This window comes from Ictalurus furcatus, chromosome 25, assembly GCF_023375685.1.
Source record: "Ictalurus furcatus strain D&B chromosome 25, Billie_1.0, whole genome shotgun sequence".
Taxonomy (NCBI): domain Eukaryota; kingdom Metazoa; phylum Chordata; class Actinopteri; order Siluriformes; family Ictaluridae; genus Ictalurus; species Ictalurus furcatus.
In genome coordinates this window covers 15,490,078-15,506,989 of record NC_071279.1, presented here as the reverse complement: position 1 = coordinate 15,506,989, position 16,912 = coordinate 15,490,078, and the positions used below count along the sequence as shown (strand labels likewise).

At 36.4% G+C, this 16,912-nt stretch overlaps 1 protein-coding gene across 4 annotated transcripts in view; it reads right to left on the bottom strand.

Moving 5' to 3' along the window:
- Positions 1-2,098: 2,098 nt before the first annotated feature.
- The window catches only part of trdn (triadin), a 60,555-nt gene continuing 45,741 nt past the window's right edge, over positions 2,099-16,912 (bottom strand). For 2 of the 4 annotated variants that reach the window (XM_053613978.1, XM_053613981.1), the window contains 17 exons: positions 16,506-16,538; positions 16,338-16,391; positions 16,203-16,250; positions 14,165-14,215; positions 13,139-13,180; positions 12,978-13,019; positions 12,680-12,745; positions 12,532-12,579; positions 12,390-12,431; positions 12,265-12,294; positions 9,754-9,801; positions 9,196-9,243; positions 9,022-9,051; positions 7,781-7,906; positions 7,661-7,690; positions 4,881-4,925; positions 2,099-3,784 (listed from right to left, as the gene is read on the bottom strand). In XM_053613978.1, the coding sequence (XP_053469953.1) occupies positions 3,615-3,784; positions 4,881-4,925; positions 7,661-7,690; positions 7,781-7,906; positions 9,022-9,051; positions 9,196-9,243; positions 9,754-9,801; positions 12,265-12,294; positions 12,390-12,431; positions 12,532-12,579; positions 12,680-12,745; positions 12,978-13,019; positions 13,139-13,180; positions 14,165-14,215; positions 16,203-16,250; positions 16,338-16,391; positions 16,506-16,538 (953 nt within the window). In that variant the 3' untranslated portion in view covers positions 2,099-3,614. The remainder of the gene's footprint in view (positions 3,785-4,880; positions 4,926-7,660; positions 7,691-7,780; positions 7,907-9,021; positions 9,052-9,195; positions 9,244-9,753; positions 9,802-12,264; positions 12,295-12,389; positions 12,432-12,531; positions 12,580-12,679; positions 12,746-12,977; positions 13,020-13,138; positions 13,181-14,164; positions 14,216-16,202; positions 16,251-16,337; positions 16,392-16,505; positions 16,539-16,912) is intronic. The other 2 variants (XM_053613979.1, XM_053613980.1) reach the window with 2 other exon arrangements.

The following is a 16,912-nucleotide window of genomic DNA, read 5'->3' as shown; positions in this document are numbered from 1 at the left end:
GGGTTTCCTCCGGGTATTCCGCTTTCCTCCCCCAGTCCAAAGACATGCACTATAGGCTGATTTTCATCTCTAAATTGTCCATAGTGTGTGAGTGTGTGTGCGATTGTTCCCTGTGATGAATTGGAACCCCATCTAGGGTGTCCCCTGCCTTGTACCAACACCCCCCCCCCCCCCCCCCCCCCCGGTATAGGCTCCAGGCTCCCCGCAGCCCTGTGTAGGATAAGCAGTATGGACGATGGATGGATGGATGGATGGATTTAAAATAAGTCACATATAAAGTGATGAAACTTCCTCAGTAACTCCAGAGTGAAATAAACACATAATATATACTTAATATTTAATATACACACCCAACAGTTAATTAGGAATACCTGTACACCTGATCATTTATGCAGTTACATAATCAGCCAATCATATTGCAGCAGACTAATACATGAAATCACACAGATACAGGTCGAGAGCTTCAGGTAAAGTTCATATCAAACATTCAGGTCATTTTCAAACCAGTCTGGCCTCTCTAATCAATAAGGTGCTTCTGTTTCTGTTTCACTCTTTTTTGTTTTTCGCACCATTCTGTGTAAACTCTAGAGACTGTTGTGCAAGCTGATACTGAATATGTAGTGTATATATTTATATATTTATTACAATACTATATTATTAAATTGTATGTTCTGAAACTTGAAAACCAAGTCATGTAAACAGTATCAGTAATTTACCAACAATATTTGTCCATTTTTATACATTTTATTGAAACACACCTCACATCTCTCTTTACACTGATTTACCAAAATTAGTGACACATTTGAAATCCTTAATCCTATTAAGTCGTTCTTTCTGTATTACATTACATTACAATAGACCAACCTTGACTGGATAATCTGGCCATTTCTGAAACAATTTAATCTAATCAGAGTTCCCCTGAATATATTAATGGTTTACATCAAGAAGAAAAAGCATCAGGGCAACAAAATTATTCAGGTTAAATCGTCTTGATGCATCAATCCATAATGTGCCTTTGACGAGATATATCTACAGCAAAATAATTATCTAGCAAAGAAAAAAAAATGAAAACAAATACTAAAGCAGCAAATATTGAATGCTATCCCTGCTAAATGAAATCCTGAGTATCCCCTAGTCAATTAATGATAGCACTGCTCACTATATAACAGCATAAACACAAAATTACAATTATTGTACATTCGGACAAAAAAATTTATATATCCTCAGAACTTAAATCATTTGCCTAAAAACCAAAGCTTTTCACTGATATCTCCGTTCAATCAGAGAAACATGGCTGGAATTCCTAAAGCTCAGCCATCATCCTGAGAGCTCAGGAGGAGAAAACAGCACACAGCAGTGAGATTATTCCTGTGGCCTACTTTCCTCCTCTCAGTCATGCTGTTACAGCACACTGGCTCAGTTATTATCCAAACCTTTGTTTACATTTACGTCCGATATTAGTGCTGCTGTATCCATATGAAGTCATACAACGTGCACATGATTACAGCATTTTGTTCCATCCACGTGATAATGAAAATTCCTTCAACATGCAAGCTGATATTTTGAGTTCATTGACCCCTTCTTTATATAGACAGGAAGTCAATTCTTAAATAAGACAATAAAAGAATAATCAAGTTTAAAGCCACTCCTGGATTTTTCTTTCTTTCTTTTTTTATTTTATTTTAAATCTCACACACGGTGGATGATGTTCCAGGTGTGACAGTGCTGATGGAAACAATGTGCTAACATCATACCACTGTATTTAAATTGTCTATAATCTATTGGTCATAATAAGTCAAAACACCTTCTACTACATGTTTTCTTATTTAAAGTGATGTTGTATAGAAGGCATATTGTAAGACGACTTCTTCCTACACATCTTCTTTTATATGATGTATTCTAGTTTATTATTAAATATGTTATAGTTCCTTTTTGATCGTATAGTCATAGTGATTATCAATGCATTAATAATGTGTTATATGACATCTGGAATACTTTATAGTTCCTAACACAGGCAGGCACAGGTATAAATGCTCATATGAAGCCATTATTAAATGCATATTAATGCTCTGTATGATATACATTTTAGTCAAACTAACCTATACCGATATGCTATTTGAATATGATTGATATTTAATAAATAATTTTGTGTCTTTTTCTTTACATATTGACCACTTCATACGTAAGGTTTGTGTTTTTAACAACATGTGATTAGACTCATGAAACGTCTTTTCTTGTCCACAAACAAAAATGGGCTTCCGAGTCACGTCGCACGCTAACATGCTACAGTAGCACAGGTATTTTCAAAATGCGGATAGTATTACACTGTAAATGCTTTAAGATACTGCGAATACAGAGACTTTCCACGTTTTGAAAATGCTCACATTACTGCACCGCGTTACCACGTGACGATCCCACGTGACTGCAGAGAAGACGAGCAGTCAGACTGCATCATCTGCTAAGTATACATCCATAACGAATGTCACGGATGCTATGTAACACATAAATGGCTTCACGTAGGAAGCGTTACCAAATTATCAACAAATAAAATACAATATATGTTTAACACAGGCACATTCTGTATATCCTCTACATGTTCTTTAGACTCAATCGGACTTATAATCTTCACTCTTGTTACTACGCAGTTTTGCTATTACTTTGAACATAGTTTAATTTACAGTACTTTACTGATTAATTTACTGTAGTTATTGCGCAATATGTATTAAGATGAATAACTGAAGAATATCTGAAGAACTACTGAAGACCTTTAACCAGGCTAAAACCCAACTGATTTTACTCAGGATTTCGTCTGGCCTATATTTATTTTCATAAATATTATCTCCGGTAATATTGTGAAGTGTGATAAATGTTACAGGAACTCTTTACCTGATCATATTACAGTGACATAAAGGAAACGGCCTGTGGCAAGAGATAAAATCTCCACTTTATACAGATATGGGGATATCAGGCAAAGCAATAACACATTTATTATGCCTCTCTAATGCATTACTGTAAATGCCTAGGTAAATAAGTAAATAAATATTCATAGAGCATATAGTTGAGTTGTACATTTTCAAGTCTAAATGTAATCCTCTCTAATAGAGTCTGATGTTGACTCTTCAAACGAGGTTTCTTCAAATGTAAACAGATCTGGAGGCAGTTTCCCAAAAGCATTGTAAATTTAAGATCATTTTAACTGGTCGATTAAACGAGAGTTCGTCGTGATGCTCGCTCTACCATTCAGTTGTGATGCTTTCTGGGAACTCAGCCCTGAATGTTACTGAAAAATATTACCGTTAAACATTATATGAAATATGTATATGACATGTCGTGTAATTCTAAGTGCATGAGTGTTTTCGTGTACTATACTGTCATGTAAACACTGCACCGGCTTTGTCATTAATCATTTCTTTACCGATGTCCATGGATTAACTGTTATGGCCATTTATAAAGGAATAGTTTATTGGCTTTAAAACCCATAAGACAAGAATTAAAAGAAGAAAAAAAAAGTCTCTCAGGTGTTTAGTCTTACATCAGAGTTTGATAAAGAGACTAGCAGCAGTGTGAGAGCATCAGCATCAACTTAGAATTTCACAAAATTCTGCTTTTCTGAGTTACTGCCCTGCTGGCCGGGCTTTCTGCTCTAGCACGCTGGCTCTCTGCTCCATCATGGCTCTCATCATGGCCGGGTTAATAGCAGGAGTCGTAGCAGGAGATAATGGACGTAATGGATATTGGCTGGCTTTTCCACCCACTAGCACACACTGGAAGTATGGGATCTTGCCTGTTAAAAAGGTAGAAATTAAGAAAGAGATGCAGAAATAGTTTGATTGATTTTTGTTTATCATCATATAATTTATTTCAAGTTAATGTTCTCTGGTTATAGGTCATGGTCATTCTTGTGCTTTAATGCAGTCTCTCGAGGACATATGCGGAAATCAGGGAATTAAGTCTAAAAGGTATGTCAACATTTACATGGGGAAAGTTATTTGTATTCAGAGTTTGGTTACACAGGTACTTAAGTCACTTTTCAGGCTCTCCATTCAGATTATGCAAATGAATTCTGAGGTTGCCAGACTTTTTTTTTCTTTTCTGCCAGATGAGGCTTTTCAACATTTTCATCGCTGTTAGACACAAGCACTTGCCTTTAAACCCAAAAATGTCGGCTAGAAAATTCAGACTGAAGACGTAAATAGCATTTTTTTTGTTGTTGTTGTTTTTGCTGTCAAATGTAATATGATATAAATGTGATAGGAATAAACGCCTACTAGGAGTCGAGTATATTATTAATATATTGTTGCGTGCATAGCACTTATTTGTAATTTTCACATTAATCACTGCAAATTTGGTTTAACGAAATGGATTCCACCTTCATCATTCGGCGAGTTACAAATGGATATGAATCCAGCATATCCTATTATTTTGCATATGTTTTTATATCATGCTCTGACAGTTACTCATGCGCACAAGTTAATGTGCTCACAAAATACCAAAATGAAGTCATGAAACTGTAACGTGTGCATGGGATGGAGGTTATTTTATTGCACTTTTAATGGTCTCCCGTGTCAGTGAGAGGGACACAAAGAAATCATTGGTGTCTGTGAGCTCATTTACAGAGCAGAGGGGAGATAAAGCTTTCCTCTGAGGGTGTTACACTGCCCTGTGATGTAGCATGATTAGCTGTTAAAAAATGCAGTGTCTGGCTTCGTGTGACTTGGAGGAAGCATGTGCCATCTTTGTTAAGAGAGCTAGCTACTGGGTGAGAATTGGCATATGACCAAATTGTAACCCCCCTTCTAATAAATAAATAAATTACTTAATTTAAAAAAAGAGAGAAAGAATGAAATGTAACATAGGTTGCTATAGGACTTTCTGCTTACCTGGCTTCTTCCCTTCTGTAATATTTTCTTCAACTTTGGATTCTTCTAATTAACACATACAGGGAATGATAAAAACGCATTAGAACTATACACCCAATACATGCACAATCAAGAGTGGGTACCAACGCCAGATCAGTAGGCAAATCAGGTTCAGTTAAGGCTATATGTGAATCTGATACACTAAATGGCCAAAAGTTAGTGGACACCGGATAATCACATAATCCCATATGTTGTTCTTCATGAAACACAAGCTTGATCCAGCATCACAATGCCCATGTGCACAAAGTGAGCTCCATGAAGACATGGTTTGGTAAGGTTGGAGTAGAAGAACTCTAGTGGCCTTCAGCTCAACCCCACTGAACACCGTTAGGATGAACTTGAACACCGACTGCACCCCAGACCTCCTCACCCGACATCAGTTCCTCATCTGACTAATGCTCTTGTGGCTGAGTTGGCAAATCCAATAGAAATCAAGTACAAAGCTTTCCCAGAAGAATGGATGTTATTATAACAGCAAAGGGGGATAAATCTGGAATGGGATGCTCAAAATGCACATATGGGTGTGATGGTCAGGTGTCCACAAACATTTGGCCATGTAGTGTATTGATCCCAACATGGTCTTCAACTTGTAAATTCATAACAATTCGAACAACATCAGTAGTATGAAAAGATGCGAAGGTTATCTGGGTAAGCACTCTTATGACCTTATTTGAAGAAAATGCAACAAAACTAAAGCACATCCCCAATATGCATTCAAATTTGAGGAAATTTCTCATGCCAGGAAGTTGGGGTCAGAGCACAGGGTCAGCCATGATATAGCACCCCTGGAGCAGAGAGTGTTAAGGGCCTTGCTCAAGGGCCCAACAGTCGCAGCTTGGCAGTGCTGGGGCTTGAACCCCGACCTTCTGATCAGTAACCCAGAGCCAGGCAGTGCTGGGACTTGAACCCCTGACCTTCCGATCAGTAACCCAGAGCCATAACCGTCAAGCCTCCACTGCCCAAGCCATTTGGCCTTGAGGAACAAATCCACTATGGAAAAGTACGCTGAATTATAATTGTGATTTTTATTTCATTACATGAAAAAAGAGGCCTGGAGACCATGTTGAACATGATTATGACAAAGAGCTTGAAAGACAACGCTTGGGAAGGATGACTGAAATGTTAATGTTTGAAGAGGTAGGTGAAAGAGTCCTGGAAGATAAGCATGAAAGATAATTGTGTGACGGCCTGGGAAAACAGATGGTTGACATTTGTTCTGTTTGCGTTTTGTTACTTCCTGAACTATTTTGTATGTATGTAAACTACATTCTGCGTTCTAGCATTTAAAAGCTTGGATTTTCCAGAAAGTGATATTAATTACAAACTGAAAATATGATTACAAACTGAATTGGTTAGGCTTACTGTATATCAATTTCACCAAGACACACCGCTATCCAACAACTTGATCAAAGCATGTTCACTGTGTGAGAAATCTTTCTTAGCTAGCAAGGTTTTAGATGTGTTTAAACAGACAGATTTTTTTTTTTTTTTTTTTTTTTACCACTGTATTTGTTAAATTGGCTCCTTACCTAACATGATCTTAGGCAAGATGGTAAGTAAATCATTTCCATCTCACATTGGATTAATATATTTATGGTTTTTTAAGGTTGAAGTGTCAAGTACACTATATGGGTAAGTGTTTGTGGACACCTATGGACACTACAAACACTCATATGTGCTTGTAAAAATCCAATTCCAGATTTTGCCCCTCTTTGTTGTTATAATACACTCCACTCTTCTGGGAAGGCTTTCCACTAGATTTTGGAGCGTGGCTGTGGGGATTTGTGTTCATTCAGCCATAAGAGCATTAGTGAGGTCAGGCACTGTTGTCGAGTGAGGAGGTCAGGAGTGCAGTCAGTGTTTTATTTCACACCAAAGGTGTTCAGTGGGGTTGTGGTCAGGGCTCTGTGCAGGACACATGAGTTCTTCCACTCCAACCTTGGCAAACCATGTCTTCATGGAGCTTGCTTTGTGCACGGGGCATTGTCATGCTGGAACATTTTGGGGTCTGTCAGTTCCAGTGACGGGAATTTGTAAAGCTACAGCATACAAAGACATTCTATACAATTGTGTGCTTCCAACATTGTGGCAACAGTTTGGAGAAGAACCACATATGGCTATGATGGCCAGGTGTCCACAAACCTATCGTGTGATATATTCAGAACAAACAAATTTTAACCAAAACCTGATTTTTATTCCTTTTTTTCTTGTCCATTTCCCAGAATTCATCCACAGAGTAATCGACATGTTTTCCTAGGCTGCCACACATTTAAGGACTGGGTAATTACTGGACTAGCAGAGTAGAGCATCCCATAATATTAACCATGCTGTGCTTGTAGTACACACTTATTGCTAACTTTCAAAACATTATTTTACATCTGTTGTGTAATGTTTTCCTCAGTGACCGACAAACCCATCTGGTTCATTTATTTTCAGTGAATTAGTCAGGCCCTGTTTTTAGAAGTTAATCGCCCAATGTTAATCGAGTCACGCAGTGGATGGTGGTACCTTGTAGTCATGCCTTGTAGCGTTTGGTAGTTTCCCCATGTTCTACAAATGGCAAGTATGTAAGATGCTATTTAATTCTTAGGGCAGTAAATCAATGCTGACATATGCAGGCATGGTTTAATCTGCGTATAAATACACCTCTGTCTTTGGCAGTTTGGTGTAAAACCACAGCGTGGTGTATTAAACTTGAACAGAACTAATGGAAGCCTTAAAAATGACAAAACTGTACTCACTTGTTGGTGCGGGTGGACCAGCTGTTTTTTCTAGCAACATATTAAAGGAATTAGAAAGATTAAGTGAAATAATTTGACATTTTTTAGCAATTTATTAACAGATTTTTTTTTTTAGCATACCTTCTGAATCAGCTCCTTTCTCTTCTGGAGCAGGTTTGTTGGTAACTTCTGTTTCTTCTGGAGTTGATTTGATGGTAGATTTTATCTCCTTGTGACCTGGTTTGGCAGCTCTTCTGTCTTTTTTACCTGTGAACAGTAGTGAATATGCTGCCGTGACTCTTTTTCAATTCAGTGACATTACTTTAATAGTCTCTGACATCTAATGCACAGTCAATTCATCAATCAATTTCTACAGTTTTTTGTTTCTTCTAAGCCTGACTTGTCAGGAATTCAGAGTACTCTGCAATTACAGAGTGATGTAACAGGCAATCAAACGCTCATTTAATCTCAGCTGTCACGAGTGTACAGAAAGTCTGTCAGGCTTTTAGTCTTGTAAGTTTGCTATTTAACAGATCCAATTTTCTTGTGCCAGTTACAGTTAAGAGTTTAATAGGGATTTGTATGACTACACTAGTTGGCACTGCTTTGGAGTTTAATGAATAACGTTCATATAAACAGAATTTCTACCACAGCAGGGTTGAATGCTTGAATCTGATTAATTGTTGATTAATTTTCTATAACAGCAGCGCTGACAATAGTTAAAATCACAGTTCTATATTAATGCGTTCATTTTTTCTATACTAACTCATTCACAGGGACTTTTATGGTGCATGCTCGAGATAATTAAAAAAAAAAGCGTGTGTAATTGTGTGTAATGTGTAATTGGTAATATGGTAGTTTTTGGTAAAGAGACATTTATTTAACATTTTTGAAGGAGTCTCCAGTGTCAGTGCTTTGTAACGCTGTAACTTTAAGTTTGCCAATAAAGGAAAGTCTTCAAGATGGGCTGCTCTTTAAAATGACAAGTCCAGGGTTTTGTTTCTTTTTTTGCTCTTATTAACTTCCAGAAAGAGAAAAGAAGAGACTGGTGAGGGAAATACAGAAGGTTATGGCTGCAGTAATGTAAGTGATAACAAGCACTATGTTCCACAACATTAAATGTAACTATAAATGGTTAAAAAGTATGTTGTATTGTTGTTTAGTAAGTAACTTCTGTGGTATAAGCGGAATAAATCACTTCAGTATGTGAAGTTAGTTTCATGGTGGTATCAGTAACCCTGCTTCGCTTTGGGCCACATCACATCACCTTGCCATTGATTATTTTCCTAAAACAATTTTTTTATTCCTTACATAGTATATGTACTCTATGTAACAATAATAATCTCATACAGCTAACACCCTCTATCATATCTGCAGCTCACCTTTTACAGCCATGATTCTAGCCACTTTTGCTAAAATACCAAACAACAACAAAAAAAAACACACAAGCTTAGTTATTTGGTCTCATACTTTAACAGTTCTAGCATTTCTGCATTTCATTTTAATCATTAATTTAAAGTAACATAAAATAACATAAAAGATTAATGAATAATTACCTGGAAGTGCAGCTCGTTTTGCTTTCGTTGGCTTGCTTTTGGTTTTTTCTATCAATAGATCCAAATGAGAACATTATTTTAAGGTTACTATGCCAAAACAAAGAGCAGTTTGGATTTAGGTATGTTAGTAAATTACATTTCACCCAAGAACCATCATGTTGTATCTGTTCTATCAATCTTTATAAGACATGACAGGAAACAGCAGGGTGTTTATTTTTCTCTCAGACACAGAAATGTGATTCCGTGACTGATTGATCAGATTATGGAGGCTGCTGTCAGCATTTCAATAAAATATGAGCTAAAAGCTTAATGAGAACTAAAAATAATTCAAGCCCAATGATAACCTGAGGTCATTAATTAGCTAGAGTTATATATCTCCCCTTCTCTTTGGGCTTCATTTCATCATTCAGAACAAAAAAAGCACTGGTTTTTAATCCTAGTTTACTTTAAGATGATGCTGGAAGCAGTTCATCCCAAAATGGCCAAGTGAAAAGAAACAACAAAGAGCAAATATGTCCTAAAATATCTTGGGAAAAAGCACGAAGCTTATTCATCTACCGTCAACTGTAGGCTTCACATCCTTGACTCCTTTCCTCTCTTCTTTTCCTTTTGAGATGATTAAACGAACAGAACATTAGTGTGTTTAATGAATGAATTCGTCTTACGCTGCAACTGAAATGAATTATGTAGTTAATGCATGTTCAAAACTCAAGGCTTTGAGTCATTAAACTGTAAAAAATTTGAGTATTATAATTATTTTTGATTAATTCCACGATTGCACATTACAGCCAAGGCTTTTATCGAAATAAGAGGAATGTACAAATTATATTTAAGCAATTCTGCTTAAATAAATAAATATATTTGTCAATTCTTCAAGTGATTCATTTACCATTTATGCGATCACCTCTAATGGCATCAGCTGGATTTACTCCCACTTTATCATTAAAATATAATTGTCTGCCTCCAAACCGCATCGCAAGGTGACTTGTCGAATGATCATGACGGAGAGTTTTGTTCTTTGTCATACACACAAGCTTCCAAAAACAAATGTGTGTTTGTTCAATAAGGACCTGTATCTCAAAGGGATTGTGAGTGTCTGGCTTAAAATAATGTTCATGACAAAAACCTAATTCATTTCCTAAACTTTGGATCAGGCAGATTTAATTCTTATTTGTTTGTTTCCTTTTTTTCAGCATTTCAATGTCTTCCGTATCAATTGCTACACACTCTGCCACCATGTTGTTGCACTTTGTCTCGATGCGGTCAGAGAAGAGCAGCAAACCCTTCCCTTCGGCTTCCTGCGTTTTCCTCACTTCCTGCTCCAGTGCTGCGTTGTCTATCATTGTTAGCTTCCTATGTGTGTGTGTAAATATATTATGTAAATAAATTTACATACTCATTCACACCAAGAGGCAATTTAGAGTACCAGCATGTTCTTGGGATTGTACAAGGAAACCAGAGAACCAGGAGAAAATCTTATTAATTGAAAGTAAAACTAAAAGGTGTGACCTGATGCATAAACTTCTGGCATCGGAGATTAATTCACCCCAAACCTCAATACATTTACATCAAGGATTTAAAAGTACACCACATGTAAGTAGATTAGTATCCGTGCATGTATTACAATCTTTTTTATAAATTATATAAATAATAAGAAAAAAAGTATTACTCTATATGTATACATATACACACACACACATCGATGCAAATAGTGTAATATGACAAAATGCTCATTTGAGAGAACTTTTTAACTTTATAAAGTATTATTGTTATTGCAGAGCTACCAATATAATAATTTTGACCTCGTTTCAACGCTATACACTAACTGCTGATCTCCTGGGATTTTCACACACAACAGTCTGTAGAGTTTACACAGAATGGTGTGAAAAACAAAAAACACTGTGTGAGTGGCGGTTCTGTGTGTGGAAACACCTTGCTGATAAGAGAGGTCAAAGGAAAATGGCTGGATTGGTTTGTGCTGCCAGGAAGGAACCAGTAACTCAAATAAATCAGTCTTTACAACCGTGGTGAGCAGAAAAGCATCTCAGAACACACAAAACATTAATCTGAGGTGGGTGGGCTACAAGAGCAGAAGATCAGGTTTCACACCTGTCAGCCAAGAACAAGAATCTGAGTCTATCATGTGCACAGACTCACAGAAACTGGACTGTTAAAGATCAGATAAATTACAAAAAAAAAATCACCTGGTCTTTTTCAAACTGTCTAGTTTCGGTGAGTCTGTGCCTTTGATAGCCTCAGAATCTCCTCTGATCCCTCTCATCAAATGGTCTGCACTTGTAAAGCACTCTTTTTAAACCTTAGCAGTTCTTCAAAGCACTTTACTGTGTCTCATTCACCCATTCACACACACTCACACTGCCATGCAAGGTGCTAGCTTGCCATTAGTGTCTCGCCCGAGGATACTTCGGCATATGGAGTCATGTGAGCCAGGAATCGAACCACTAACCCTATGATTAGTGGACAGCCCACTCTACCACCTGATCCAAAGCCACCCAGCAAGATGTTTCAGCCTGCAGACCCTCCACACACAGGATGTTTTTTTTTTTTTTTTTCCTGAAATACTCACACTAACCCATCTGGCACCAGTAACAGAGATCACGCTTGTCAAACACCGAGGTTTGATGTGAACTTGACCTGTATCTGCATGATGTTATGCATTGTGCTGAAGTCACGTGATTGAACGATAACTATATAAATGAACAGGTGTACAGGGTTTCCACTTAAACTTCCATTTAGCCTGAAATACTTTCCTTCACTTACGCTTCTAGTCACAAGCCGTAAGATACTTTGAGCCATGTCATATTCAGTAAACCTATAAAGCACATGAGGGCTCATAAGGTAACAATGAAATTCCATGTTGAGCCCTTGTCATATTCCGTACATGTATAACAATGTATAGACTGACCTTTACGTAGCTTTTTTGCCTTGTAATGTGCAGTAACTTTTTTAACATATCATAACTGAGATCACATAAGGGAATTAGTCCATGCTCCTAAAAGAAGTATTTGTATAAACTAGAAATAATGATGTATTTAAATTTAGACTAACCTTTCTCCACAACTTTGGCCTTCCTTTTTACTGTACATAGAAACAAATAATTCATAGTTAGTCTTCAGAATTTAGTTCAAATGAAGCAACAACTTTCAGACATGATCAGACTTATAAAAACATACCAGGTCCGGCTGATCTGATGGGTTTGGTCAGCTTTGGGACTTCTGCAATAAATAAATAAATTACAGTCAGAAATAAAGTCATATTTGTGACTTGATTCAGATTTTTTTTTAAATATAATGTACAGTGTGTATATACATATACCTCGCCTATGGGGGATCAGTCTGAGCTTCTCTCTGGGAGTCACACGACCTGTAACACATGTGTATGAGACACAAAAGCTTATGATTGTGAGATAATATTTGGGTTATGTATTGGGAAAATAAATATTTTCTTAAACATTATCACCTACCTTTCCTTTTCTGAATTTTTACTTTCTCCTCAGGTGCCTTTGTTTTCAATACTTTTGAGACAGTAGCTGGACATCACATATACAGTATGTTACAAGAAATCAATGTACCAGATTTCATAAATTGTTTGGTAATCAGGAAAGTTAACTGTTAACATGCAGAACCCGTCGGTGCTTCGTTTTGTGTGAGCTGTTTGGAACAGTAAATTTCCTCGTGTCGAACATTTGAAATCCAACACAATAAGCTTCTATAATATTTTCATCCGGCTGTATTTCATTAAAATAGTTCATTATTTCTTACCTTTCTTCGTAGGCATTACTTTTCTCTTCTTAACAGGAGGCTCTGAAATTTGGGAAGCAGTCTTCAATTATGTGCATGATATTATTCATATTAATGAAAGTAAGAAGACAAAACAGAACTGCCATGCTTTACTTGCAGAGCGAATTTGTCGAGCTCTTTACCTTTCTTTTTTCTTGCTTGCTTCGGTTTCTCTTGGTCAGCATCTGGATTTTTTAAGTGTCATTAAGAATATTGTGTAAGTGTAGAGCCAGGGCTTCATACAAGGGGATATTAAAATGATTTAAAAATGGTGAAATTTGAATATCATTATGTGATATTATTAAATAAGTCTAATATTGATAACCTTCAGAACTGATATACAATGGAACAGGTCTTTTAAAAAAAAACAGGAAAAGTATGGGATATGATAACCAGTAAAAATGTCCATAGTTAATAGTTTAGAAAATTTGAGTGAATAATCTAGGCACTTTTCTTAATCTGATAAACATTATGCTAGATTACATAGAGTCAGATGAGTAGGCTGGCTTTCTCTTTAGCTACATACTTTTTCCTCTTTTTCAGGGTTTTTGTACGGAGCCACTGAGGTGACATGGTATTAATTTTAATATATTGAGGCCACAAATTAATATATTGAAGAAACAAACTAAATATCTTGTGTCCACAACATAATAATGTCAAAGTTGTGGCCATGAATTGTGTAAATTGAGTCCATCATATGTAATACTGTACATTGCATCCAGAAAAGAAAAAAAAAAACCCATTGAAGCTGATGCAGGCTAATGGTATATCTATGTGAAAAGGCCACTTACTCCACTATATGCGACATTTCAATATTAAAGTGTAATATTATAAGTCATCTCCATGCTTAGGTTCCTGTGGGCACAATGATTGAATTGCTTTCTGTGTCACTCATTTTAAAATGCCAAGGCCATGAAATAGATCTCAATTAACTTAACTCGTGGACTTAATATATTAATTTCAAAGCAATTTAATGACATTAAATTAAATGACTGGTTATAATTTTCATTTCTGCCAAAAATAACTGTTTAAATGTAGCTATATCCACAACTCATCATCATTTAAACCCACTGTCTCACATGATTTATTTTTATTTAATTTTTTTTCCCCCAATCCACCATAGAAAGGAGATAAAAATTCTGTATTCTGTTGTCAAGAAGAGGACATACCTTGTCTTTGAAGCGTGACTGCATGAGTTGCTATTGCAGCAAATTGAGCCTCTGAAGGAAGAAAAAAAAAAAAAAAACACATGCCAAAATGGTCAAAATCTCAGTAACCTGGTGTGTTGAGAAATTTTCAAATTAGAATTGCAAATGAGACACAGCACGTAGAGAGTCATTTCAGGGTTGAGCAACACAGTGCTGAATAAGACGGCATGAACACATGAGTCCAGACGGTCTGAAGACTGGTTTTATTTTATCTTCTGCCTTTTTCCCCCTCTTTCATTGAAGCTAATGCTTTATGAGAGCAGGAGAAGATGAAACATGACAGGGCAAACATGAAGCCGAGTACTGCAATGCATAACCAATGCACAACCCGTTCACTATGTCCTATCCTTCAGGAAAACTACAAAGGTGAGCCGCCAGACTGGTAGCTTAGTATCGTAGCCATTAGCTGTGCTTTCTGAGCAATGTTTTGCTCAGCTTTTGCTGAGCAAAACATAAACAGCACACAAAAGGAAAACACAAACATGTTCCAGTTCCAGGTTTAATAATGAGTTTTAATCTCACTAATTACTCTGGCACAAGAGCAGTGCTAATTATGCATTAATCATTCTGTCAGTCTAAAAATAGAGCCTGAATTGTTTTCTACACCATTAAATATCAATTCCAGCCACTAGAATAATGAGCAGCCTTTTTTTAGAAATGGAGGGGGGGGGGGGTCGGGAGAGAGAGAGAGAGAGAGAGAGATTTAATAAGTCGTAGCCACTGCTTTATTTAATGCAAAAAGGGTTTAATTAATTAAAAATTAATAATAAAGAAATGTAATGAGCTGACTTGAAATGACAACAGACCAAACATACACAAAAACTCCAGTGAGTATACAGTGCCTTGTATACTGTAGGTATTTACCCCCTTGAACTTCTCTCCATTTTATAGTGTTATAACATGCAGCTGAAATGGACTTTATTGGAACTTTTTATTGGAATTTTTTTATAATCCAACATAAAAATGTTTTTTTTTGTGTGTGTCTTCTCCACTCGTGACCACCGTTAAGCTCTGCCCACTTGTCACAAAAAAAAGCATGTTTCCTGATAATGATATATTCCAATTAATGTGATTCAGTTTCCTTTATAAATCTAATAATGTACACTAACTAGTGGTGGCTCAATAGTTAAGGCTAGTTAAGGTCGGGGGTTCAAGCCCCAGCACCACCATGCTGTCACTGTTGCACCCTTGAGCAAGGCTCTCTCTGCTCCAGGGGCTGGTGTATCATGTCTGACCCAAACTTCCTAACATGCTGGGATATGTGAAGAAAAGAATTTTGTATACGTGACAAATAAAGGCTTTTCTTCTGCTTCTTCTAAAATATCAGTGCAATAATAATAATAAAAAAAAATAAATCAGCATCAAGAATATCTATGGTCCCTACTTATAATAATGGAATGAAGGAATGGACTTTACAGATACATTACTCAAAATGTTTACTATTGTTGGAGAAAATGGCATAAAATCCTTTATATATATATATATATATAAAACAGTACATGGTATTTTCCTGATTAATTAATAAAGAAATGATTTTCCAACAAAGACTTCTCTAAAAATCTTTCTCTTGAGAGTGTCCTCACAGTGAAATATTATTGATTGCTTATGATATCTATTGTATTTTTAAAAAAATTATAATAATTCAGTGTTTTGTGTGACTCCTCATGGCAATTTCAGCAGAACTAATTTATGGGTTTCACAGCAATAAGGGAGACTACTTATGCGATCATTATTTATTTGTAAACAATTGAAGATTCATGATCTACAATCTCAGTTAAGTCCATTGTAACGCTATAAAATAAGGAAAAGCTCAACACGGGGAGAATATTTACAGTTTGCAAGACACACCAGTTTTCTGGGGTAACAGCAGCCATTCATATGCATTACCATTAATTAATTCCTCAGGCTTTATAGCTCAGATGCTGCATTCACATGCATTAGCTTTGTCAGTTGTGAAATAAAAGACCCACACTAATTGAAGTGAAACGGCTTTTAATACCTCGCACAGGCGTCGGTGGTAATGGACTATCTGTGACTATGTGATGCACTGCAAAGTAGATAGTGACTGTGATTATTAAAGTCAATCAAATTAAAAAGTATGAGCTCTTGTTCATCATGATGTCAGTGTACTCACCGTACCAGCCGGGCGGAGCTGGGCAGTACACCGGTGTTGGGCGACATGCTGGGACTGCAACGTGGTATGAATGAATTTAAGTAATTCACATTTATGCTCTCTTCATACACAGTTTTAACAATATAAATACATGTGCATTGTGTTGTAGCATCGTTATAAGACACTTACGATCCTGCAGTGGGACCACGACGTCAACACTTTCTAAAATGAATCCAGAAATGTGTCATTTTCAAACAGTTATTCCAACAGATGTTGTGTAAACAAGTCACAAAGTTAATGAAGGTTGATCTGACTGAAAACTGAGCTGTGTTGCTCTTTTAAAAAGCCCTAATCAGGAATTTATTTACCTTTGACTCTCATTTGTATTGCTTTTTAATGCACAAGAAGTGCTAGTGAATAATACAATACAGTCTTGAATGTGTTCTAACGGTGCATTAGAGAAAAGGATGGATATATTAAGGAGCAGTCTTTAATAAGAAGATTAGCAAGATTCATCATCATTTGAATTAATTGTGCACTGAGCAATCCTAAAATTTAATGAAACTCTTTGATATATTTCCCAACAGGATAGTCAA